Source organism: Mixophyes fleayi, chromosome 2, assembly GCF_038048845.1.
Source record: "Mixophyes fleayi isolate aMixFle1 chromosome 2, aMixFle1.hap1, whole genome shotgun sequence".
NCBI lineage: Eukaryota > Metazoa > Chordata > Amphibia > Anura > Limnodynastidae > Mixophyes > Mixophyes fleayi.
This window is the reverse complement of record NC_134403.1, coordinates 366,222,364-366,249,075: the sequence shown is the minus strand read 5'-3', so window position 1 is coordinate 366,249,075 and position 26,712 is coordinate 366,222,364. Positions and strand designations below refer to the sequence as shown.

The 26,712-nt window shown below is 40.3% G+C and overlaps 1 protein-coding gene across 1 annotated transcript in view; it reads left to right on the top strand.

Annotated features, from left to right (window-relative positions):
* The first annotated feature begins 7,386 nt into the window (after positions 1 to 7,386).
* Positions 7,387 to 26,712, top strand: part of LOC142140533 (apovitellenin-1-like) — a 33,902-nt gene continuing 14,576 nt past the window's right edge. The window contains exons 1-2 of the mRNA XM_075198251.1: positions 7,387 to 7,475; positions 9,467 to 9,534. Coding sequence (XP_075054352.1) covers positions 9,483 to 9,534 — 52 coding nt within the window. The 5' untranslated portion in view covers positions 7,387 to 7,475; positions 9,467 to 9,482. The remainder of the gene's footprint in view (positions 7,476 to 9,466; positions 9,535 to 26,712) is intronic.

Here is a 26,712-nt window from a genome sequence, read left to right as displayed (position 1 = left end):
ACAGTGATGGGGCTTATTTCATCCCACTTTTGGGATTCTAAATGTTTGGGGGGTATGGTTTACCTACAACATTTTTTTCCCCCAGCACACTGCTATAGCCAGCAACAGATCTGCCATTTCTACTGTAGATAAAAATGCAAAAGTCTTTGTTGCACACATTTGCAAATGTATGTTTAAGCCATCCTGCCACGCCAAGGCGCTTTTGCTAATAGGATGGTCCTACTCTAAACAATGAGAGTCCCATATATTTGGGCCATACATATGTGTTTTTAAATTGAGAGCCAACTTACCAAAGAGGTACCCCAGAAGCCTCCAAACAGCAATTCAGTGCCAGTACCCCCTCTCAGCTACTGACACCAACATGCCTCTCAGACAAATACAAAAGTGGAAGCTGCTCAAATCAATTTATAGGCCATAACAGGTGCTTGAAAGGGTGGGGTTATCCTGCAAGGAACATACACACAACATTTTTTTCCCCCAGCACACTGCTATAGCCAGCAACAGATCTGCCATTTCTACTGTAGATAAAAATGCAAAAGTCTTTGTTGCACACATTTGCAAATGTATGTTTAAGCCATCCGCCACGCCAAGGCGCTTTTGCTAATAGGATGGTCCTACTCTAAACAATGAGAGTCCCATATATTTGGGCCATACATATGTGTTTTTAAATTGAGAGCCAACTTACCAAAGAGGTACCCCAGAAGCCTCCAAACAGCAATTCAGTGCCAGTACCCCCTCTCAGCTACTGACACCAACATGCCTCTCAGACAAATACAAAAGTGGAAGCTGCTCAAATCAATTTATAGGCCATAACAGGTGCTTGAAAGGGTGGGGTTATCCTGCAAGGAACATACACACAACATTTTTTTCCCCCAGCACACTGCTATAGCCAGCAACAGATCTGCCATTTCTACTGTAGATAAAAATGCAAAAGTCTTTGTTGCACACATTTGCAAATGTATGTTTAAGCCATCCTGCCACGCCAAGGCGCTTTTGCTAATAGGATGGTCCTACTCTAAACAATGAGAGTCCCATATATTTGGGCCATACATATGTGTTTTTAAATTGAGAGCTCTCAATGGCAGATCTGTTGCTGGCTATAGCAGTGTGCTGGGGGAAAAAAATGTTGTGTGTATGTTCCTTGCAGGATAACCCCACCCTTTCAAGCACCTGTTATGGCCTATAAATTGATTTGAGCAGCTTCCACTTTTGTATTTGGGTATGGTTTACCTGCCAATTTAGCAAATGTAAGTGTCATATATTTGTGTGCTAACCACTTGAAATGACCAGCCTTGACACTAAATGAAGCCAACTGCTCTAGCAAAGTGACCGGCACTATTGCAGAAGCAGTAGTTTGTGACAGTCGGATGTTGTGTGTGACACTATTGTTCTGTGTGCCATTTTAAATAATATAGCAATTAGGAGTGCAGGAGATAGGTGACGTAGGCCTGGAGATAGGGGACATCCAGGGAGTTGGTACTTTCGCAATATTTTAGTTGTAAGGGCAAATTTATCATATGTATTCTAAATATGAAAGATTGCATAGTGCTCCAAGTTATCTAAACAAATTAAGTATAACCAACTCCATGTTTGAAATACATTATTTTATTTTAATTTATTATATTTTATGTTTTTTTATAAAAATCTTAAAATCTGATGTTATTATGTTATTATTGGCTCTACACGGCTGACTCCGAGTGGACCGAGCACTGGGGGCTGTAGGAGGAGAGGCAGGAGTTGAGGCTTCAGCTCCCCTGGGACAGAGACGAGGTCAGGTCCTGGGGCCGCAGGAAACAGTTGTACAAGGCTTGCAGCCAGGGATTGGCCTGAAATAATGCACTCCTGCTGATCCGCTATGTTCTGGAGGCTGGCAAGAATGTCTTTCATCTCATTAGTAGATTTTCTAAAGTCTCCAGAAGTTGAACAGGTAGCGATTGTTCCAAACCAGAAGGAAGCAAGGATTTCGGTGTTCCTGGCAGCTCCACCTCCTATTCATCTTCTGTCTTTTCTCCCCACACATCCCTGTCCAACTCTAGAAATGAGTGAAAATAGAAGTAATAGTAATAAAACAAATAAAACGGAAATAAAAATAAAAGTAATAAAAGTAAAAATAAAAATAAGAATCAAAATGAAAATAACAATGAAGATAACAATAAAAATAGTAATATAAATAACAATAGCAGTAACAATAACAATATTAATAATATAAATAGAAGTGTAAATAATAATAATAAAACAAATAAAATACTAATAATAGTAACAATAACATGAAAATACAAAAAAATAAATAATTGTGTTACAGTAAAAACATGCCTCGAGCTGGTGTGGGCACCCCAAGCACTGGGGAGGAAGCTACAAAACCAAGGGGAGAATAAATACATGCCTCGAGCAGGTGTTGGCGCCCAAAGCACCATGCCCAAGCAGACATTGGCAGAGCACTGGCAGAGGAGCTCCAAAAGTAAGGAGAGAGGGCGAGCAAATCTTCTTTTAGATCAGAGACAGAACACCATCAGCCAGGAAAATTTTGGCCTAAGTGATCTCACACCATGACACAGCAATGGGCGTACACAAGGCTCACATAGCCTGCTCACTTTAACCCCTTAGAAAGGGACAAATAAAGTTACGAACACACACCTCAGCTTTTAATTTCCTTCAGGCTTAATTCATCCCTCAGTTATAATTCTACTGATACAAAAGGGGGAGTAAGGGGACATTGCACAATAGTATAGGATTTTTCACAGTCCGCTTGGCTTCTTATAGTCTATATGTTATATCATATTGATAATCACCTGAGGGTGCTTGGTGTCGCTCTGCAGGAGGACCTGCATCAGTATCAGTTTGTTCCACTCCTGCGGGTAAATGTATCAATCTGCGGGTTCTTCAACACCCGCGTGTTCAGCCTCTTCCGCGATTAAATTTCAAGCGGCGCTGCATTGTAAAGGGTTAACTTCCCTTTACAATGCAGCGCCGCTTGAAATTTAATCGCGGAAGAGGCTGAACACGCGGGTGTTGAAGAACCCGCAGATTGATACATTTACCCCCTGGACTTTCTGGATGCAAAATCAGGGCAATAGAAGCCATGGGCCCACCACCAATCTCCCTGGTGTGACAGGGGTGTTCCAGGAGTTTGGCCTTAAGGTGCTACTTGAAGTTTTTCCACTTGTGAAAATAAATGTTTTATTTAAATTTAGGAAATGTGGACAAGAGTGAAGTAGTGAAAGTGGGAGAGGAAGGAAATAGATAAATAGATCTCCATATTAGCGATAAATATAAAGTTGTGGGTAAAAATATTTTCAAGCTTCAAAACATAAGTTGCTGGAAGACCTTTGACTTTCAATGGAGACCCAGCTTTCTGACACTGGGTTGAACATTACACACCAAAACGCTCTGGTAATCTTCAGATTGCATGATGCCAAGCATACGTTCAAGGCACCCAGTGCCAGATTCAGCACAGCAACCCCAAAATATCACTGAACCTCCTTTCTTTGAAAACTTAATTTTGTTTACTGTAAAGATGGGGAAGATGTGCTTTGCGAAAAATCTCAAATTTGGTCTCATCTGTCAACAGGGATTTCACACTTTTGGTATCAAAAGATGGAATCCAATAGCCAGGTAGTTCGGAAGTAAACTGGATTTATTTTAATATAAAAATCTAAGTATCCAACAAGTGAAGTCAATAGTCCCAAGGCAGATAAAGGTCCGGGGGAAGTATCACACAATACCAATCCAGATCACAAGAGGGAGCAAGGTCAGTGGAAGAATCTGGTTCAGAATCAAACACAATATACAAGTAAAGTCTTCAAAACAGGAAGTGTCTTTTATAGGCCCAAACAGGAAATGACATCCAAGATGGAACCTTCATAGGACAGTCCCAGCCATCTTGGATGGGGGCTATTCTAAGGGCAAGTTCATAACAAGGACATTCTCTTAGATGGAATTTGGCTTGTTCAGGTGTGTTATGACAAACTCCACTTGTCTCTCAGTAGGGGGGACTTCCTGGGACTCCTACCATATAAACCCCTTTTCATGAAATGGTGACAGGTGGTGCCAGTTGAGTTCAAACAATGCTGCGCTGCCAACTTTGAACACATTTGCTCTTTTGGCCATATCCAGGGAGGCTGGCTGCAATGCCATGGGGTTTATATTGGAAGTGGGAACATCAAGGTCTCTGAAAATTGATTTGCAGTCTTGAGATTGTCCATGCTTTGCCACAATCTCCTGTCTGACCTCCTTAGATATTTCTCTGGCTGTCTTTCTTTTCTCCATACTCATTGCAGCACACACAATGACACAAAACAAGGGGATGTGTCCCTTTCTCTATTCAAGCCCATTCAATGAGGGTTTTTTTTTATATTGCAGGCACCTGCTGCTCACCTCAGGTGAGTTCAGTTTCACACTGGAAGGGAATTGCCTGCTTTGAAATCGAATTCTTTCTAACTACTTCTAAAAAGTGCTAATGATTTTGTCCAACCCATTTAAGGAATTCAGCGTGGAATAAGCTAGGACTTATTACATGTTTCTGCTTATGGTTACACTGCAAACAAATGAATTCTCTGGGGAAATGATGCAGTATTAGATAAAACTGCAAGGGCTCCAATATTTTTGGCCACAATTCTATATGTGCATGTACTTTACTTGTTTCAAATAGTTTTTTTCCTCGTGTTTTAGATTATGAAACATAGGACAAAATCCTAGAGGAATCTTGAACATAGGATTTAAAATTCTTTAAAGCACACAATTAAAAGTCTCCAGGTTATGCCAATTTAATTAGTACGTTTACGTTAAAAAAGAAAACATTATTCAAACTCCTAAGACAAAACTATAACAAACAGCACTGTGTTGAGAATTTCACCTTAGGCCTCCTGTCAATAAATTAATACAATTATTATAATTGGAGGGTGGAACTCACGCACTCTTGAAATTGGTATAAGGAAACAAAGGTATAAAAAATAATATAACATAATAATATATTTAAAAACAGTAGAAAAAAACAGTTTATACGCTACCCCACTATTTAGTCTAAAGCATAACGAGAACAACAATAGCTGTTTTTCAATATGCAAAATACTTAACACTCAAATTAGGAGATGTATTAGTCCCACCTAAAAGTAATTTTTTCTGTATAAATAGAAAGTTCGCTTAGCAGAAACAACAGACTGTCGGAAAATTATTGGAAAGGTCATATTCTGTGTAGCATTAGCTATCAAGCTTGCTCTGCAGTACGAATGGGCAATTAGTTAAGGTGATTATATATATGTATATATATAAATTGATTGAGCAACTTACGCTTCTATAATATATACCAAGAAATATATATAGAGCTGACAACCGTAACTGTAAAACTACCTTATACCTCATTTATATACATAAACTAACACTAGTAATACAAATACATATATATATATATATATATATATATATATATATATATATATATATATTTAAATTGATTGAGCAACCTATGCTTCTATAATATATATATATATGTATATATATATATATATATATATATATATATATATATATATATATATATATATATACATAGATATATATGTATATATATATGTATTATAGAAGCATAGGTTGCTAAATCAATTTATAGGTTCACAGCAGATGGAAAGGGTATGGTTATCCAGTAAGGAAACCAATAGAGACCCCCCCCTCAGCATTTTATGATCTAGTTAAAGAGCTGCTTTGCTACTTGTACATAAAAATGCAGAATTCTCAGTTACACACATTTGCAAATGGCTTATAAGCCACCCGCCCCTTTACGGCATGTCTGCTAATATTTTTGCATCAAACATATATGTGTTTTATATATATACTGTGACGAAGAGGGTTATTTGCCACAGTGTATATATATATATACATATTGTGACAGAATCAGGGGGGAAGTGTATTGTAACAGGTGTGTTCGGTCTGGGTTTCTAACATACTGCTTTTAAAACCCCAGGAGAATGTGTGTTTGTAGTAGTTATGAGCTGCTGCAAGACTAAACGCTTGTGGAAAAGCCAGAAAGGGTGCTGGGGTTTATGGGTGGAAAGAGTAGGCTGGGTCCCATCCATTAGGCCTGTAGCCGGGTCTTTCAGGTGATCTGCTAACCTGCTGCTAATTAGGATGTTCACCTGAGCAGTGCAGGTAAAAAGCTGCTTCTCAGAACAGTCGCTCTCTCTCTGGGGACTGAGGCTGGTGAGTCTCGGTGAGAGTGAACCTTGCTACTTTGCCTGTGACTGAACCATTCTGCACTCTTCATGTTTTACTTTAGTTTGGAAGTCAGACTTGACATATGTTTAGTTAGAGCTGGACGACAAGGTCTTTATTTTGAAGTTATCTTTTATTTTTGTTGCTTAATAAAACTGGCTGAGGCTAATTGTACTAAAATCAAGGGACTTATGGGACATCATTGATGCTGTATACCTCTATCTACCCCAAGAGATGGTATCTGATCCCCTCACACAGTCACAACTAGACAATATGCTTAGACAATAAGCAGTGGCCTATCTAGATAATGTTGGGATCCACAGTCCAGTTCGGGACACTCATTTTGATAGAGTTCAAGTAGTGCAGGAATCACATATATATATATATATATATATATATATATATATATATATATATATATATATATATATATATATATATATATATAACACATTACACACACGCCCAAAGGTTTCGTGCAACTGGCCTAAGCCAGTTGTATTCACTATATATACATATATATATATATTTATATATATATTATAAAACTGAAAGCACTTGGGGTAAACGTGACTACCTGATATTGTAGCCACAATTCTATTGTATACCCTACTTAAAGAACACTCAACTTATAGAGGACCATACCGATTGGACTGACTACTAATACTTCCTGTTTAGAGATCACTATGATAAAAGAAATTCACTGTTAATGAACTGAGATATGAGACAGATCTTATACTGCATAAGAGGCATTAAAGAAATTCCATATGAGAAATTAGGAGCCCCCACATATTCATACTAAATGCTAATGTCTACAAACATAGTGTCAGACATTCTAACTGATATGTGAGAGATGCTTAGACAGGGCAATAGTATATTATTATAGTCTCAGCTGGTATATAAAAACCAAACTGTAAAATATACCACCCATATGTACCTACATGTACATAAAGCATACATTATTGAAATGCGGAGAAGTATTATTTTAAGGGCATTCCCTTTGGAATATATTTGATGCAGTCAGACCGCAAATAACTTTGCAGTTAGCATGACATTGATTATTTGAATGTAGAAGAGTTTATACATTTAGGTCTGAGTCTTTTTCCCTTTAAAGACTAAATGAAAATATTGATTTATTCCACCTTCCTGCCAGGTTTCCGGTGAACATTCTTACGCAAAATGGAATTTGATCTTCATCTAAAAGTCCAAACTATTAACTTTTATATTAAACTGATCTGAGGAACAGTTTTTAGGACTCCCCAACGCAGTTGGTAAGTGTTCAGATCATTAAATTAAAACAATTAATTAATTTAGGAATTTAAACATGAAGATAAAAGTGAAAACAATTGTTTTCAAATTTAAATTTTCAAGACAAACTTAAATACACAGGACAAATAGGATATATTTTGGAAAAAAATAATACAAAATAGACAGAACGTAAAGCAAATAATAATATGTATATCGGAAGTGGGAAGAGGAAGAAATGTGAATGTAGGAAGCTAATTGTGTTCAGGATGTTTAGAGGCTATTCCTGATGTTTTTAATATGTACTATGTAAAGTACTGTTTATGTCTGTGGGTAGCTGGATTTTAGCAAACTTTGCAGATTTCTATAGAGGTTAGAAAACAAATAATCTGCACACTATTTACACCAAAAGAACGCAAGTAACCAGAGCTCTGGGTGGAACTTGATTAAATGTAGATGAATTCAGTTGTCAGAAACTCTTCTTGTGTCCCTGATAATTAGTAACGAAGGCACTCTTTTTGAGAGATGGCCAAGCATTGGTGCGATAAACGCATGCCTAGGGTGCCACTGGGTCTAAATGGGGAATGGAAGTGCAAAAAATAATACATTTATTTAATTTTAGAGTTATTTAAGAGTCATTCAGGGCAAATGCAGGATTTGTAGAGAGGGGTTTCCACACCGCACCACCAGTGGGCGTGACCAGCATGCATGGGGGCGTGGCTATACTATTAGACAGTGGTTGTCTGCTCTCCAACTCTTCCTTTCCCTATAATATACATGGGCAATGCTGCGTGCACTACTGTTTGGTGCACACAGCTCTCCCTTCTTCAAGCAGAGCTGTGTGAAGCGAGGGCAGGGTCCAGCCACCTCAATTATACAGTGCCCCAGGCTTGGAGGGGGGAATTCCAGGCACTAGGAAACCCCGTCTCGGTTTGCCTATGTCATTGATGCGCTTTGTGCCTTCCCCACACCACCGCTGTGTCACTCCACACCAACTAAGAATGCAGAGGGCGGGCACAGGCAGGAAGGAGGCGACTCTTGAGAGACACAGCTCTACCCAGCAGTGACTGGGAAGTGGTTAGCGTGTGAGTAGCTACAGGCAGAGCTGTGTTTCTCTAGCGCCTCCTTCTGGACACATCATCGCTCTGCACACTATGTAATGGCCTTGATTGTGTGGAGCAGTAACATCCAGAAATGGACCCTGAGCTGGAGAGACAGAGTACAGCCCAGTTTTGCAATCAGCAGATGGAGTGCACTAACTTTGAGGCAGCCTCAACGTTTATAATGTAATAGAATAATAATTAAATAAATGAACCAATGACCAAATATATTTATATACTTGAAAGTGTAGCTCACCTGCTACAAGGATACAATGTGCCATTCGTCAGAGTATTAGATAATCAATTATTTCCAGACATGTGACAAAATTGAGAAATGTGATCACAAATGTATTAAAAAAAATCCAATCATGAAATAGTTTTAAAGTAAAATTTCACCTTTAAACGTTTTTATTTGGCACGATACGTAAATTATATATTTAACAAATATATAGTTAATAGTTATCTGCTCAATGTACTAATGTCAACAGGGCCTCAGTGCTTTGTTTTGGGATCAGTGCTATATGTAATATATGTAATATGTAATAATATAAGAACTGCATATACAGCAGAGGTGACAGAAGATTTCAGTACACGGTGGACGGGGGAGAGCAGAACAATTGGCTACATGACAATGATTAATATCACTACCATGCTTTAGTGACCTCGTTACACCCGTCTCATCCTTCGACAACACCCTAATGCGACAACCTTTCCTCCATACTTGTCTTGATACATAAACCCCTTGTATGAAAAGACAGCAGCCTACCTCTCTCCCCTACTTCTGTGGTATTGATGAATATCCTAAAGGTTTTTTTGCTATTGTTTACAATTGCTTTTGAATTTGCTTTAAATTCTGAGTTTTCCATGAAGCTTTATTGTATAAGTTCCTCTTATAAACACTGTCTTTAATAATTCAGGTACCTGGATACAGTCATGCGTCTGGCAGTTATTGCCGCTACACTTCTCCTGCTCAGTCTCTTCTGCGGTATGTATTTATTAATTAATAGTTTAATGATCTCTACATCTACAATATATAGTGATCATTAAGCATAAATATCACATTGTAAACTTTCCCACAAAAAGTTCTCAAAACGATAAGGCAAACCTGTAGCGTACACACAATGGCACCAGGTAATGGGATAGGAAAGATCTTAACCAAAAAGATCTTTCAGAAATATAATTGTCTAATTTTTAAAATGTTGATCTCCGAGTATTTTAAAACAATTGTATCATTATGTGTGTGGGCAGATTGAATGATCGTAATTAAGCAATCGCTTTTATGCACATTTTCAGATAATTATGCATGTGTACAAATGGGTGGGGTACGGTATAATGACGCTGATTAATTCGACAACACTTGCCTCGACATGATGACACTGAACAGTTCCTTGCCAGCGAGGATGGATGACGACTGTTGTGGGAAGCAACTGGAACCAATCCCGATCAGCCAACAATCCGGACGCGACTTGATGACGTCACTTACATCTGCGACGCTGTTATCGCTGCTGTTAAGGGTGCAATGTAAGTATGCGCCCATGTAGAATGTACAACGCTGGATTGCTGCTTCATCTGGATTGGTTCCTGTCACTTCCCACAACAGTCGTCATCGATCCTCACCGGCAAGGAGCCCTTCTTTGCCATCATGTCAGGGTAAGTGTTGTCGGAGTAGTCAACATCGATATGCTGACTACCACCGGTACAAATTGCCTACTGCAATTATCATTTCCATAAAGATCTTTAATGAAATAATCTTAAATATTTTGGGGGTTACCTTTTCTAACATGCTTTGTTTTATAACTGTTTCATTAATCAGATCTTAGCAACCTTGATAATTTCTACTCCATATTGTATTCATAAATATAATTTCTATAGAGCCAATAGTTTTGAAGCTTTTTACAATCGGATACATTTATTCAGACACATCAATCCCTGCCCCTTTGGGGCTTACAATTAAATTTGCCTGCCACATACTCACAGGCACACGCAATCCAGGGTCAGTTTTAGTCAGGAGCCAATTAAGTTATCAGGATGTCTTTGGACTGTGGGAGGAAACTGGAGCACTCGGAGAAAGCTGATATGAACAAACAAATGTCACCCAGGGCCCAACATTCTTCATAATAAATTTCCTTCCTGTGACCAGATTATTTTCCAAATTAAACCAAAATTAAAACCGGTGGTAGTCAGCATATCAATGCTGACTACCCCGACAAGACTTACCCCAACTTCAGGATTCCGAAGGGCTGCTTCCCGACCTTCACTGATGACGACTCCTCTCTTTACACCGACTTCAGCCAATGACGATGAAGTAAGTAGGCAGCTGCACTTGATGACGTCTTTGACTGTGCCAACGTGATTATCGCTGTTGTTAAGGGGGTCATGTAAGTATGCAGCCATGTACAATGTTGTTTACCAAGGCTTCTACATTGTACATGGGTGCATACTTACATTACCCCTTTAACAACAGTGATAATCGCGTTGGCGCGGTCAATGACATCATCAAGTGCTGCTGCCTTCTTACTTCACCGTCATTGGCTGAAGTCAGTGTGAAGAGGAGTCGTCATCATTGTAGGTCGGGAAGCAGCTCTTCGGAATCCTCAGGTCTTGATAAGTCTTGTCAGGGTTCTCAGCATACATATGTCATACCCCACCCATTAAAACCATGCTAATTGCACTGCTGTAAGCATGGTCACATGACTGTACTCTGTGCCATGCTGTACTCTTGGTCACACAACGATGCTCTGTGCGCTGCTATAAGCATAGTCACATGACTACTCTCTGGAGTGCTACCCCCTTTAGGCAAAAAAAATTAAAACTGCTATAGTTCATAATCAGCCCTGGTGGATGCAATATCATCCAAATGGTTGAGGGCAACAGCTGTTGGGTTTAAAATAATATGTATATGAAGCATCATCAGCATCACCATTTATTTCTATAATGCCACAATATTCTATAGCGTTTTATAATTAGGAGCATATAGTAATAAAACAATACTGGGTAATACAGACAAACAAAGAGGTAAGAGGGCCCTGCTCGGAAGCTTACAACCTATAGGACAATGTGAGTATGAAACATGAGGATAAGTGCTACATATTGCATATTGATCCAGCCAAATTGCAAATGTAAGGAGTACTTATTGGGCTATATGATCCAGTCACACAGCAATATTGGTCAGGGCGTCTGAGGGTAATAGTCTTGTGTGAACTATGTAGATGGTGGTAATAGGTTAATCTAGAGAGATTAAGGATGGTTGAGGAATTTAATAAGCTAGCCTGAAGAGGTGGGTTTTCAGAGAACGCTTCAGTGTATGAAGACTAGAGTAAAGTCTTATTGTGCGAGAGAGCGAAATCCACAAAATGAATGCAACCTGAAATAAGTGGAATGGGAGCAGCATCAGCTATTTTCTTCCAAAGCATGTAAAAAAAGATCCAGCACAAATTTGTCACTTTGGACATTGATCTGAAATTCTGAGATACATTGTGTGTAGTCTAACAGGTGAGTAATCTACAACGTAGTAAACTAAGTTGGATACTGGGCAAAAATAATCAATGTAGGAAGAGTTTGAAGGTCATAATCCCTCAGTTCGGAGTTGATGTTAGCACATTCGCTTTCCATTTTTCAAGTACAGATATTAGGACATATAGAGTAGTACAAGTGCACATCTAAACGTAAAAGGGAGATGAGACAGTACAACATACAGCTAGCATAAATGCATAAATTAGAACAGCAAACAATATCTGTATCCATGTAATGAATATTACAGGCATCCCAAACTGGCAAAGCATAATTGTAGGCAGGGACAAGCTACAAAGTCAAATGCCTTTGTTTTCATCCAATGATATAATGAACCTAGAGCCTGAACTGGAATGCAAAATGAATAGATTTGCATACGATCGCCTTTCTGCGCATAAAGCTGTCATTGTAGGGATTAAAAATAGATGTGATTACAGAGTTTAATTGCAAAATGAGTACTTTGTCCAGAATCTTGGCAATTATATTTAGTAGGAATATTAGCCTAAATGACGCACATCTCTCCATGTCAGTGCTAGACTTAGGGATAATAAACACTGAAAATGGAAGAAAACATCCGAATAGAGAAAACACAGTATTTTGGGATCTTGTTATTTATCAAGGCCATCAAGTTCTGTTTAGCTCCAGATTCAGAACTTAATAGATCACTATTCAATTGTTTTCTATATGACTAACTAAAATACATGCAATCATCTGTAGGTATTGACTTGATGCGTACCAGCTCCAGATTTCAAGGAACTAGGGTTGATGTCTCAAAGACAAACAAAGCCTGCTGAGATATGACTTCCAGGGCCTTAATCTGCATAATTGATAGTTCCCAAACCTCGCTGTCCAGAACACATCAAGCATTGCTAATGATCTCTGATGGCCATCTCACACGCCCATGAAAATACTTAATTGTCATCGCTTTATAACACCAGAAAAAAACTGTAAATGGGTATTAGAAGGGAAGAGATTGGCTCCAATGACCCCATACCCACTGTGGTTTGCAGAGCTGCCATCAGAAACTGTGCGGCCCAGTACTAATTAATCTGGCAGGGCCCCACCCTTTCCCATACATGTGCCCCCCTCCCTCTTCGCCATACATGCATCCCCTATCCCTCATCACAGTACATTCCCCCCCCCAATCCTCACTCATCACAGTAAATCTTCCCCTCAACCCCAAAGTAAATGTTCCCCCCAATCACATTTAAGGTCCCCCCCCACAGTTAAAGTCCCTCCCTTCACAGGTAAGGTTCCCCTCTCCCCCCCAATCACAGTTTAGGTCGCCCCTCCCCCCCAATCACAGTTAAGGTCCCCCTCACAGTTAATGTCCCCCATCACAGTTAAGGTCCCCCTCTCTCCCCCCCCAAAAATGAATAGCTAATTAACTTACCTTCTCCTCCGTGATGCTGCAGCTCATGGTCACTAATACACTGGGAGCGCGGTGCGCAGTGATGACATCGCCACGCTCCCAGCCTATCAGAGCCTGGGAGGTGGAGCTGCAGCATCGCAGAGAAGGTAAAAAGAAGGGGCAGCATGGTCTGTCAGACTGAGGGTCTCCGACAGTCCAGGGAGCCCAGACAGACAGAGAGGTCTGTCCGGGCCCCCTAGTCTGTCAGGGCCCCTCACAACAGTACCGGCCATACCCCCCTGATGGTGGCCCTAGTGGTTTGTGTTTGTGATTGGGAAGGTTTGTGTGTCAGCATCATTTTTTTGTATGCTGAATGATCTAAATGGTCAATGTTCTCTAGTGACTTCTCATTATGACAACCATACTGTGTCACTGAAGTTTGATGCAATGCCAGTGGGTAACTAGCCTAAATGATCAAGATCACGTACGAATGCCCCTACAGATTAGCTCTGCCACCTGGTATAGGTGGCAGAGCTAATTGCAGGATGGATCTCTGCAGAACATAGAGCAAAATCATTTCTTGAAACACATGAGCAAGTTCTCTCACCAAGATGTTTTCACCAAAATGTTTCAACCTTCAAGTCACTGTGAAATCAAATGCTGAGGCCCATCAAGATAAAAAGATAATTTTAGCAGGATTTAATTTAGATATATTTTGCATGAGAGTTAACAAAATCTCTTTGTAGAGGGGTTGATTTGAACCATGAGATTGTGTACAAAACTGGCATATATTTGTCTTGCAAATCAAAACCCTAATACTTCCAGAGAAATTAGAATTTGATGCTACATATTGTGATAGCCAGTTCAGATTCCATAACATGTGTCATCTGGAGGAGTAGTATGTCAGTGTTTAAGTCTTCAGATAACTTATGATCAGTGACCTTTTGCTGCATGAGTTTATAACCTCTATGTTGCAAGATAATAATTGTATCTTATCCCTAGACGTTTTACTCACCTCTACAGGAATTAAATATAAGCTGAGATCTCTGCTGTCTCTGCAATGTTCCACCTCAGTCCAAGGCTTCTGTGGTTGAAGCCTGCATACACCCTGTGAGGACGGTGGTAGTCAGTTTCACGGTACTGACTACCCCGACAGTTGACAGCTCGACACAAGGAATCCGACTGAAGAGTAGGCCGACCTGGAAAAAGAAGTACTTACTGGAATGCAGATGTGCTCAGATGACGACTCACTGTGTTTTCGTCTCCCGAAAATGACGTCATCCTCAAGCGCGACTTGCCTTTAAGGCGGCGATGGACAGAGCCGCCTGTCTTTTATGACATGTAAGTACTATTTTCGGGGTTAGGGGTGTTAGGGATATTAGGGTTAATCATTAGGGTTAACCCTAATCCTAACCCTAATATCCCTAACACCCTAACCCCGAAAATAGTACTTACATGTCATAAATGACAGGCGGCTCCGTCCATCGCCGCCTTAAAGGCAAGTCGCGCTTGAGGATGACGTCATTTTCAGGAGCCGGCAACACAGCGAGTCGTCATCTGGTGCCCATTGCAGTCCCAATTTTCTGGAGATAACAATCGCCATTAAAATAAAAATAATTGCTTTCTAATATAAAACTTATGCTTTCTAAAATAAAATTCATCAATGGACATGGAAAAAGAGCTTTCTTCAGAAAGAATTCTATTGCTTTTATACCTGCATTATGCTGTATGCTTGTATATAATGCAGTAACATCTGCTGTAGCTAGTATATAATTTTCTTCCCATACAATTTGTGATAATTTCTCTAAAAAAATCACCTGTATCTTTAAGGTAAGTAGAGGTCTGAGTAACTATAGGTTGTAAATGTCTGTCTATCATAAATGATACATTAGAAGTTATACTATTTATCCCCGAAATAATGGGTCTTCCGGGTGGTTTATTAATGTCTTAGTGTATTTTGGGTAAAATGTAAATATGAGGAGTAGTGGGTTCTTCTATTATTAGATAATCGATTTCTTCTTGAGTAAGGATTTCTTTATGTCTACTTACAAAATTCTTACATTTTTCTTTAATAGAATTAGTGGGGTCTTGTTTTATTTTGAAATATGTACCTTGATCGGACAGTTGCCTCTCTATTTCATTGTTATAATCTACTCTATTTTGAATAACAATGCCCCCTCCTCTATCTGCGGGTCTGATGGAAATGGTTTTATCTTTTTGTAAATTTTTTAGTGCTCCTTTTTCATTCTTAGTTAAGTTACATTTTTTATTATATTTATTCTTTTTCATTAAAGATGGTAAATTGGTCAAATCATCTGTGACCAATTTATTAAAAATCTCAATATATGGACCCTTTATATATGTGGGGTAAAAAGTTGATTTCTTCTTTAATTTAGATTTTTCAAATCCATCTTCTTCATCAGATATATTATTATCCTCTTTAGGATGTCTTTCTGATTTTTTTGATTTTAAAGTAAGTTTACAAATGTATTTTTGTATGTCAATATACATATTAAAAGAATCTGATGTATATGTAGGGGAAAATTTCAAACCCTTTGATAAGAGAGATGTTTCACACTCTGTTAATATACTTGAACTTAAATTGTAAATCTTATTACCACTATCCTCTGAAACATTGCTTACTTTATTAATTCGAGATTTGTAGTTGATTTTATATTTTTTAATTTTTAATCTTTTAACCTCTTTATTTCCTCCTTTTTTCCAATTAATATTGTTTGAACTGTGTCCATGGTTTTTTCCACCTTCTTGTAGGAAGGGGTCTTCTTTCTAAAAAAGATGATGGATTTTCTTCCTCTTCTCTCTTAGTCCTTGATATCTGTTTCTTATTGGAATCTGAAAATTTCCCCGTTCTTTATATGTGTTCCATTTGTTAAATCTATCTCTAGCTGGTAGAGGGGAATAATCGTTTTCTCTTTCTCTATATTTGTTGAATCTATCTCTCATTGGTGGAGGGGAATGATCATTGTCTCTTTCTCTATACTTATTCCATTTCTCTCCTTTGTAATATCTATCTCTGTTATATCTAAAATCAATACAACTTTCTTTATAATCTTGTCTACTTTCTTTATTTCTTCTGTTTTTGTGTCTATTGCACACTTCAAAATTGTAACTTCCACTTTCCTCACTATCCATTTCCTCATCAAATGTATCTTTCTTTTTTAAAGGAATACTTTTTGCTCTATTATTTTCTTCCTTTCTTTCAAATTTTAGAATGTTTTTCAAATAGTTCTTTATCTCTTTTATGCTTCTTTTGTTTTTTATATATAAGTTCTTTTGTATTTTTTTCCACTTTACTTTCTATTCTGTGTATGTTTACTATTACATCCTCTAAATCTCCAAATGGTTTAATTAGAGTTTGTAATTCTTGGATTTCTTTATCCATATATTCTAATTCTTTTTTCTTTCTCCAATAATTAATCCCATCAAAGACAGGGAACATTCTCTGAGAATTGTATTCCATCTATTTTTAAACTCCTCAGATGAAGAGGTAAAAGAAGGTGAATTGGTGATGGTTAGTCCCTTAGGGATAAGGTGTCCTACCTGATATCTTTCCAGGGTGGCGGCTTCCCACCAAACCCTGTTTTCCTTTAATACAAAAATTTCTAATTATTTTTATTTATTTATTTAAAAAAAGTTTATTAAATGCATTACATTATATGTAATGTTTATGTGTGTATGTTTATTTATTTTTAATACTTTAATTATTTTCTATAACTGAACTGAAAGGCCATGTCTATGCTTTAAGCTCTCACTCATGCACAATGATGGAGACTGGCCCAGTATCGCCAGGATAACTGAGTAACGCTCATGAAAACCCCTATTTTAATAAAAAGTCCCCTGGGTTTGTGAGGTATGAAGACAGGGTAGAGAATCCGTGATCTAAAATGTACACGTCAGAAAACATTCACTGCTCACTGTGATAGGAGTTGCTGCATTACTGAATGTAATAAAAGCCTCTCTCTTGATTTCTGTAATTCCCAGAAATAACAGACAAAGGTAAATGGGTGATTCATGAACCTTTTTCTACTGTTGTATAGAACTGCCTCCCACCCAGAGGTCATCACAGCACAATGTAGGAGCAGAGACCCACAGAGATCTTTTATAGATCTCGAAATAGAAAGTTGCTCACACCACAGAACCACAGACTTTGGCTCTAACTGAAAGACAGTATTCAAAATAACCTTTAGTCTCTTTAAGTGTATGCGGTTTCTAGAGAATTTTTTAGAGCCTTTGTGTTCCTGACTGCGAGGGGTGTCATGTAGCCAAACTAAATATATATATATATATATATATATATATATATATATATATATATGTATATATATATATATACAAGTTAACCCGTGCATGATACTCATGCATTCTAGTCAAATCAAGCTACTTAAGGTGTTAAAAAGGTTCTTGTCATGCATTTGGGGCTAGGCCAGGCCTCCTCAGGGGAAGAGCGTTACTTCCCGACGTAAGCGCCCTTTTTTAACGTGGTTTTGTCCACATGTCACCACCTCATCATTCTTCTCCATCACCTCATCTTCATCGCCACATCCTTAATCTCCATCGTCTTACTGTTCTAAAACCTCTCGATACACAACGTTTCTGCTAAACACCTTATCGCTGTGCTCAATCAGTCTTCCTTGAAGGGCAGTATTCATAACCTGCACTTTCACATCACTGCTTCTCCGTACTCGTGAAAATGCGACATACAATTGTCCATGACCAAAGACAGGCTCTGGTAAATAAATACCCACACGGTCAAGTTTTTGACCCTGTGACTTGTTAATGGTCATAGCAAATGCGCCTTCAAAGGGAACTGCCGCCGTCTTAGCTTAAACGGCAGTCCTGTTTCGGATGGACATAAATCAGTCCGAGGTATCATCACCTTCTCTCCTTCAGCAGAGCCAGTCAAAACTTCTGCTTGTATCACATTCGTTTTCTGTGCTGTCACTACTAATCGAGTGCCATTGCACAGTCCTCTCTTAACATTCAGATTTCTCAATAGCATAATAATGCTTCCAACTTTCAATATTAATCTGTGCCTTGGCATTCCGGAAGGAGTCAAGAGTTTGAGCCCTCCGCTCATAAATTTAGCCTTTACTACCCCTCCCACGGGGGGAAAGGGGGATGATGGAAGTTAACTGACTTCACTATTATAATTTTTTTGTCAAATAATGTCAGTATACCAAATTTCAGGTCAATTGGATGAGCCCTTTCTGAGAAAACAGTTTTTTCCACACACACACACACACACACACACACACACACACACACACTAACACACGCCGCTAGGCTTATATATATTAGATATATACAGTAATGCATTTTCACATATATAACTATCATTGTCTGTTGAAAGGTGAATTATTATTCTTGTTTAATAACACTGATGTTGCTTCCCTTCACTAGACTGTGACAGCTGCAATTTTCTAATAGAGATGGTCACTGACCCCCGTGTTTTGGTTTTGGATTCGGTTTTGGATCTGGATTACCGTCGTGTTTTGGTTTTGGTTTTGGTTTTGCAAAACCGCCATTGCGTGTTTTGGTTTTGGTTTTGGTTTTGTTTGGTTTTGTTTTGCTATTTTGTTGGAAAATACATGTTTTTGTGCCTAAAATAACCCAATTTAGTGCTCCAACTGTTTTAGAGATAAGTAATCTAATTGTTGAGGTAATAAATCATCCAAAAAAACAGTTTAATTCTTCGTTGGTAGGCCTTCATTTATTCTACACACAAAACAGATTGTCTTCCTCTCCATCTATGCATATTGGCAATGCAGCCATCGTCTTTGGATGTATATTACACCCTACACTTATAGTTAAATATGTAAAGAAATGGAAAAAGACAGTTTGCTTTCTGTCTCTATAGGCCCCCCTCCACTTTTTTTAAAAAAAAATAAAATTCAGCCATTATAGACTGTACAATATTAATTGACATGGAGAAAGCCAGTTTGGTTTCTGTCTCTCTAGGCCCCCCTCCACTTGTATAAAATACCAAAAAATCCAGCCGTTATAGACTGTACAATATTAATTGACATGGAGAAAGCCAGTTTGGTTTCTGTCTCTCTAGGCCCCCCTCCACTTGTATAAAATACTAAACAATCCAGCAGTTATAGACTGTACAATATTAATTGACATGGAGAAAGCCAGTTTGGTATCTGTCTGCATCAGATCCTCTCTCCACTAGGAGTAAAATAGAAAACTATTCAGCCGTTATATAATCTAGAATATAAATAGAAATTGAGAAAGGCAATTTGGTATCTGTCTGCATCATAATCATCAACATCATCAATAGCGCCCTCGTCGCCTACACAAATCTCCCCCTCATCCTCTTCTAATTCCAAAGTGGCATCCTCAATTTGGGTATCACCGGCTACATTCGGGCTATTAAGGCACACATTAGCAGAATGCTCACGATTAGACATCCCACTGTTGGATGGACTCTCCACAGGGATTGTTGTCATTTGTGAATCAGAGCAAATATTCTTCTGTAATGCCTCACTGTTATCTTGCAGCTCGGCTTTGACGCGTAACAGTAGTTGTGCACCAATTGTAGGCTGGGTAACTTTTTGGGATCTGCCACTAATAGCCAAAGGTGAAGGCCTCATTCTCTCTTTGCCACTGCGTGTGTAGAATGGCATGCTTGCAATTTTTTTTTTATCGTCACTTAACTTTTGCTCAGTTACACTTCTTTTTCGCTTCAATACAGTAAATTTTTTTTGGGTTTTTGTTTTTTGCACTAATTTGGAAACACTCTGTTGTTTGACATCGCCTTGGCCAGATGACGTACTGGGAATACTAACATCAGGACTGGTGACAGAACCTGGTTGCTCATTCAGATCATATGTGGACTGCTTTGAATCCATTCTGAGCGCAAACCACTGGGGAGTGCTAAAAATTATTTGGTAGATACTGCTGACAGATATGACTTTTGACAGCCAGAAATATTAATGCACAATTAAGGAGGACACCCCAAAAACACTGAGGAGTGCTAAAAATTATTTAGTAGATACTGCTGACAGATATGACTTTTGACAGCCAGAAATATTAATGCACAATTAGGGAGGCACACTCCAAAAGCACTGAGGAGTGCTAAAAATTATTTAGTAGATACTGCTGACAGATATGACTTTTGACAGCCAGAAATATTAATGCACAATTAGGGAGGACACCCCAAAAGCACTGAGGAGTGCTAAAAATTATTGAGTAGATACTGCTGACAGATATGACTTTTGACAGCCAGAAATATTAATGCACAATTAGGGAGGACACCCCAAAAACACTGAGGAGTGCTAAAAATTATTGAGTAGATACTGCTGACAGATATGACTTTTGACAGCCAGAAATATTAATGCACAATTAGGGAGGACACCCCAAAAACACTGAGGAGTGCTAAAAATTATTGAGTAGATACTGCTGACAGATATGACTTTTGACAGCCAGAAATATTAATGCACAATTAGGGAGGACATCCCAAAAACACTGAGGAGTGCTAAAAATTATTGAGTAGATACTGCTGACAGATATGACTTTTGACAGCCAGAAATATTAATGCACAATTAGGGAGGACACCCCAAAAACACTGAGGAGTGCTAAAAATTATTTAGTAGATACTGCTGACAGATATGACTTTTGACAGCCAGAAATATTAATGCACAATTAGGGAGGACACCCCAAAAACACTGAGGAGTGCTAAAAATTATTGAGTAGATACTGCTGACAGATATGACTTTTGACAGCCAGAAATATTAATGCACAATTAGGGAGGACACCCCAAAAACACTGAGGAGTGCTAAAAATTATTGAGTAGATACTGCTGACAGATATGACTTTTGACAGCCAGAAATATTAATGCACAATTAGGGAGGACACCCCAAAAACACTGAGGAGTGCTAAAAATTATTTAGTAGATACTGCTGACAGATATGACTTTTGACAGCCAGAAATATTAATGCACAATTAGGGAGGACACCCCAAAAACACTGAGGAGTGCTAAAAATTATTTAGTAGATACTGCTGACAGATATGACTTTTGACAGCCAGAAATATTAATGCACAATTAGGGAGGACACCCCAAAAACACTGAGGAGTGCTAAAAATTATTGAGTAGATACTGCTGACAGATATGACTTTTGACAGCCAGAAATATTAATGCACAATTAGGGAGGACACCCCAAAAACACTGAGGTGTGCTACAAATTATTTAGTAGATACTGCTGACAGATATGACTTTTGACAGCCAGAAATATTAATGCACAATTATGGGGGACACCCCAAAAGCGCTGGGGAGTGCCAAATATGAAGAAAAAATAATAAACCTCTATCCTCCTCTCTGCACTAGCGATTTTGGTTAGAGCAATTGCAAGAACAATATTGTATTCTCTGTCCCTGCTCTAATTAGCCTATGACTACACCCTGCTCTCTCCCTCTGTCAAATGGCGATGGATTGCTGTGGAGGCGTGTATTTATAAAGTTGAAGTATCGCGAGAACCGAGTCCCGAGATCCGACGACGTCACAATGACGTTCGGCCTCGATTTGGATTCGGAATGGGCGGGAGAGTACCGAGCTGCTCAGCTCGGTACTCGGATACCCAAAGTTCGGGTGGGTTCGGTTCTCGGAGAACCGGACCCGCCCATCTCTATTTTCTAACAACATTGTTCTCTTTTATGGAGTGTCAGAATAATGTTTATTTATATACCTGAGAGAACATACTCCCCACAGACATAATGTACACACCTGCTCTTAAACATAATAAGCGGTGCTACACACCAAGACACAGAGGGCCTGATTCATTAAGGAAAGTAAAGCAAAAAAAAAGAGTAAATGTTCTACTGGACAAAACCATATTACAATGCAAGTGGCGCATATTAGTTTTTTTTATTTTGCACATAAGTTAAATACTGGCTGCTTTTTCATGTAGCACACAAATACTTGATAGCTTATTTGTACACTGAAATTTAAAGTTGATCTAGGACATGCCCTACCCCAACTATAAATCTTCCATCACATTTTAAATTTACCCCCCTTCCCCCTCTCCAATGCAACATGGTTTTGCCAAGGTGCAAAGTTACTCATTTTTCTTGCTTTCCATTTCTTAATGAATCAGACCTAGAAAGTGTTAAAGAAGCAGCCCAACATATACGTTTTTTTAAAGTAATTTTTCCAGGAAGTCCTCCTATACCTTTTGCAAAATCGATAGATGGGAGAGATTGCTGTGGCTGTCACTGGGAAATGTATCACACATGGAAGCATTTGGTTTTTCCTGGTTCTTACAATCAACAGTGACAACTTCAGTATGTGAGAATATGCTGCAATAACAGCTACAAGCTACAGGTAGCAGTACAACATCACTGACAACTGCACATTCTTTTTCACTTACTGCAATCAGCTCTTTGTTATAAATTAAGTCAGTTATAAGGCCCTCACTCCTATCAAGGTTGGCATGTACAAAGCTTGGAATTGTGTTCTGCTTGTGCTTCAAAGAGTCTTATTGGGTTTGTTTGTCTATTGACTTTGGCTTTATCCCTGATGATTCTACATTCTAGACTGGTGGGGGTGTGGGCCTCCTCTTATCCCCCTGCTGTACTTTTCGGGTCATTCCCACTTTACCTTCCCTCTCTTTCTCCTCCTTCGAAGTTCACTCCATCCGTCTCTTCTCCCCCATCCACCTCCGTGTCTCTGTCATTTACCGTCCCCCTGGCCCTATCTCCCTTTTCCTAGACAACTTTGCCACCTGGCTCCCCCACTATCTCTCCTCTGATCTCCCCTCCATCATACTTGGCGACTTCAACATCCCTGTTGACAACTGCTCTGACTCTGCCACCATCAAACTTCTCACCCTCTCCACCTCCCTAGGCCTCACCCAGTGGACCTCCTCCCCCACCCACCGTCTTGGCCACTCCCTTGACCTTGTCTTCTCCCATCACTGTGATCTCTCTGATTTCTCCATCGCCCCCTTCCCACTCTCTGACCACCATCTCCTCTCCTTCACTCTGTCCTACTCCCCTGCTCCCCCCCACCAAAATCTACCCTCACCAGACGTGACCTTGAAGCGATCGACCCCATCTCTTTCTCCTCCTCTCTTGATTCTCTCCTTTCCCCCTTTCTCTCCCTGGCCTGCCCTAACCTAGCGGCCTCTCTCTACAACCACTCCCTCACTACTGCCTTGGATGCTGTCGCCCCTGCCTCTAATATCCGCCAACGTCGCCTCATTCCCCAACCTTGGCAATCCAAACTGACCCGCTTCCTCCAAAAGTGCTCTCGCACGGCGGAACGCCTCTGGAGGAAATCTCGCTCCCTGGCTGACTTCCTTCACTTTAAATTTATCCTCTCCTCATTCTGCTCTGCTCTATCCCTTGCTAAACAAACCTTCTTCAAGTCCCTTATTTCTTCTCAGTCCTCTAATCCCCATCGCCTTTTTGCCACCTTCAACTCCCTCCTTTGTCCCCCCCCTCCAGTCTCACTTTCCCTCTCCGCTGCAGACTTCGCCACTATTTTCTCTTCCAAAATTGGGGCCATCAGACTCAACATCTCCACCTCCACCCCTTCTCCAACTGCCCCCATCCCTCCTCCCACCTCCAACAAACAACTCTGGTGCTCCTTCTGTCCTACTTCTGGCAAAGAAGTTCGAAGCCTCATTCTCTCCTCCCCACCCTCTACCTGTCCTCTCGATCCTATCACCTCTAACCTCCTTCGCTCTCTCTCTCCCACTGCGTGCTCCTACCTTGCTCACCTTTTCAACCTATCACTCTCCTCTGGTGTAGTACCCTCCACCTTTAAACACGCTCTTATCTCTCCTATCCTCAAAAAACCCAATCTTGACCCCACCTCCCTTGCCAATTATCGCCCCATCTCACTTCTCCCCTACGCCTCCAAATTACTTGAGCGCTTAGTCTGCTGTCGTCTCACCAAATACCTCTCTGACCATTCCCTCCTTGACCCTCTCCAATCTGGTTACCGCCCCCTCCACTCCACTGAAACTGCCCTGGCCAAAGTTACCAATGACCTCCTATTAGCCAAATCCAAGGGTCACTTCTCCATACTCATCCTCCTTGACCTCTCCGCGGCCGTTGATCACCCTCTCCTTCTGCAAACTCTTCTATCTCTCGGCCTCTCTGGCTCAGTCCATGCCTGGTTCTGCTCTTACCTCGCTAACCGCACCTTCTCTGTCTCCATGTCTGGCTCCTCTTCTACCCCCTCCCCTCTCCCGGTTGGCGTCCCCCAGGGCTCTGTTCTCGGCCCCCTTCTCTTTTCTCTCTACACTTCCTCCCTCGGTGCTCTTATCACCTCCTTTGGTCTTCAGTATCACCTTTATGCTGACGACATCCAACTCTACATTTCTTCTCCTGATCTCTCTTCCACTCTCCTCTCTCGTGTATCTGACTGCCTCTCCGCAATCTCCTCCTGGATGTCCTCGCGCTTTCTTAACATCAATATCTCTAAAACTGAACTTATTGTCTTCCCTCCCGCCAGACTCCCCTCCCAGCACAACCTCTCTATCGTTGTCAATAACACTACCATCTCCTCTGTCACCCAACTCCGATGCCTAGGTGTCACTCTTGACTCCTCTCTCTCCTTCGCCCCCCACATCCAATCCCTTGCCCAAGCCTGTCGCTTCCAACTGCGCAACATCGCCCGCATCCGGCCCTTCCTCTCTCAAGATGCCACCAAAACAATCATCCACTCTCTCATCATCTCCCGCCTCGATTACTGCAACCTTCTCCTCACTGGCCTCCCCCTCTCCCAACTTGCCCCCATCTGCTCCGTTCTCAATGCGGCTGCTCGACTCATCTTTCTCTCACGCCGCTCCTCCTCGACCTCCCCTCTCTACCACGCCCTTCACTGGCTACCCTTCCCCTATAGGATCTTGTTCAAACTCCTCACCACCACTAACAAAGCTCTCTCCCAGTCTACTGCCCCCTATATCTCTAACCTCCTCACCACCTACACTCCGGTCCGCTCCCTGCACTCGGCCAATGACCGTCGCCTCTCCTCCACTCTGATCACCTCTTCCCACTCTAGAATCCAGGACTTCTCCCGAGCCGCACCCTTACACTGGAATGATCTCCCTCGTTCCATCCGTCTCTCTCCCATCCTGTGCTACTTCAAACGGGCACTTAAAACCCACCTGTTCCTTAAAGCCTACCAACCAGCCACCTAACCCTCATCCACTCTTTTCATTCTCCCTTTCTCCCCTGGTACCTTTCTTCTCTCCCCTGCTTTTGGTTCCCTTTCGTGCCTGTTTTTGTTTCACCCTCCCTTAGGATGTAAGCTCTTATGAGCAGGGCCCCCCTCCCCTCCTGTCTCCATACCGGTTCTTGTGCTCTGTCTTTACTCCATATGTCTTCCCTGGAGTTCTTGAAGCATTGGTACTTTGTGTTTATTGTTCTGTACTTTGTCACCCTGTTTTGTACTACTGTTTGTACTGTGTACGGCGCTGCGGAAACCTTGTGGCGCCCAACAAATAAAGGATAATAATAATAACAATTCTACAACCCATTAATGTCAGCTTTGCAGCTCACAGTCTATCCTCTCAGGACTAAGCCGCTTGGCTGGCTGAGGTGTGTCTCTGTTCTTTGGTTCTCTCTTGGGAGCAACCAGCAGCATGACAACAGCGGCATATGTTGGTTTAGTCTATAGCCCGGGTTTGCCAGGTTAGAATGTTAACAATCTGTCTCTTGTTTCAGTCAATCCTTGAGCCTGTTTATTTGGAGTCAAAGATGTAAGTATCCCACTAATTAGCTCAGTCTCTGTAGCAATTATATTTGAACAATCCCTAAGCAATATCAAACACAGAACTCCTTTGATGAGCCTTAATGGTAATTGGATTATTATGAACTCAGCTTCTGTAGTAAGACTTAAAGCTGCACTACCACCGAGCAAAATATATTCCTAAGGTCCCCCCGACCAAGAGTCATCTCTGGGATGGAGCATCTAAGTGTAGCCTCTGCACCACTTGGTACCTCTACATACCTGAAGGGTGGTAAATCTATTGCCCTAATAATTTGTACAAATGTGGCAAATTTGAATTTAAATTGAGAAAAGCCTATCGGGACTAATAACTTGAGAACATTGCAGACTTTCAAGTAATGAATGGCTCGTTCCTCCTGGATTGCTCCTTTATTTATATATATATATACTCTAATCCCTGGCTTGTCTTTGAATGAAGTATAATTGTGTGTCAGTCACACCTGTTATGAAATTCCTCACTCTATTTGCCCATGTCCCAGGGCTGAACTACCATGGTAGCAGGGGGTGAAGCAGCTGTGTATGTGGTTATTTTTTTTGGAGTT